The sequence below is a fragment of the Puntigrus tetrazona genome, chromosome 7 (genome assembly GCF_018831695.1).
Source record: "Puntigrus tetrazona isolate hp1 chromosome 7, ASM1883169v1, whole genome shotgun sequence".
NCBI classification, from domain to species: Eukaryota; Metazoa; Chordata; class Actinopteri; order Cypriniformes; family Cyprinidae; genus Puntigrus; species Puntigrus tetrazona.
Genome location: NC_056705.1, coordinates 13781590 through 13782314, shown reverse-complemented (window position 1 = coordinate 13782314; position 725 = coordinate 13781590). Strand labels below are relative to the sequence as shown.

The following is a 725-nucleotide window of genomic DNA, read 5'->3' as shown; positions in this document are numbered from 1 at the left end:
GGCGCTGTGCCTGTCCACCCGCAAGGACCACAGCATGTACAAATACAACCACATGTACACCAATGACCCCGGTGCAGTGTTTCCTGCGGCTGAACTCCCGTCGTGCACCGCTCTGGGCCAGAGTCCAGAGACCGAGCACATCCGAAGCACACACAACAACACTTACGTGCGCACTAAAATAAAGGTGAGGCTTCTGGAAAATGTTTACTTTTACTATGTTGATCTAAGGTCTAGTTACGGTGGCAATAAGCTCATATTCAGAGCCATTGTGCCACCGTTGGACATAATTGATTTGCTAACTGCTGTGCGTCTGGGTAATGCTCGTATCGCTTTACTAGTCTGAATGTTTACACTACCTCTAATTTCGCCTTTGTTTGTTATCTCGCTGCAGGTTACCACAGGTGAGCTTCCTAAAGAGGTTCTACCTATTGTTCCTAGCCTAACTACAAGTCCACCTGCTCCTATAGTGGCTCCTAGCTCCCCTCCTAAGTCACCGCCAGTGCAGCCGAGCGGTGGTACTTATGTTTGCCAGGTGTGCCAAAAAGTTTTCCAGTACCAGCGCATGCTGAACAGACACCTAAAATGTCACAGCGAGCAGAAGAGACACCTGTGCGACTTTTGCGGGAAGGGCTTTAATGACACCTTCGATCTCAAGAGGCACGTCCGCACACACACAGGTAAAGAGCTTCATGTGTTTGCGATACAAATAACTGAGGGCTGCGATT

The 725-nt window shown here is 49.2% G+C and overlaps 1 protein-coding gene across 1 annotated transcript in view; it reads left to right on the top strand.

Annotated features, from left to right (window-relative positions):
- Positions 1-10: 10 nt before the first annotated feature.
- The window catches only part of LOC122347905 (putative transcription factor Ovo-like 1), a 2169-nt gene continuing 1454 nt past the window's right edge, over positions 11-725 (top strand). Inside the window, exons 1-2 of the mRNA XM_043243163.1 lie at positions 11-184; positions 392-677. Coding sequence (XP_043099098.1) covers positions 35-184; positions 392-677 — 436 coding nt within the window. The 5' untranslated portion in view covers positions 11-34. The remainder of the gene's footprint in view (positions 185-391; positions 678-725) is intronic.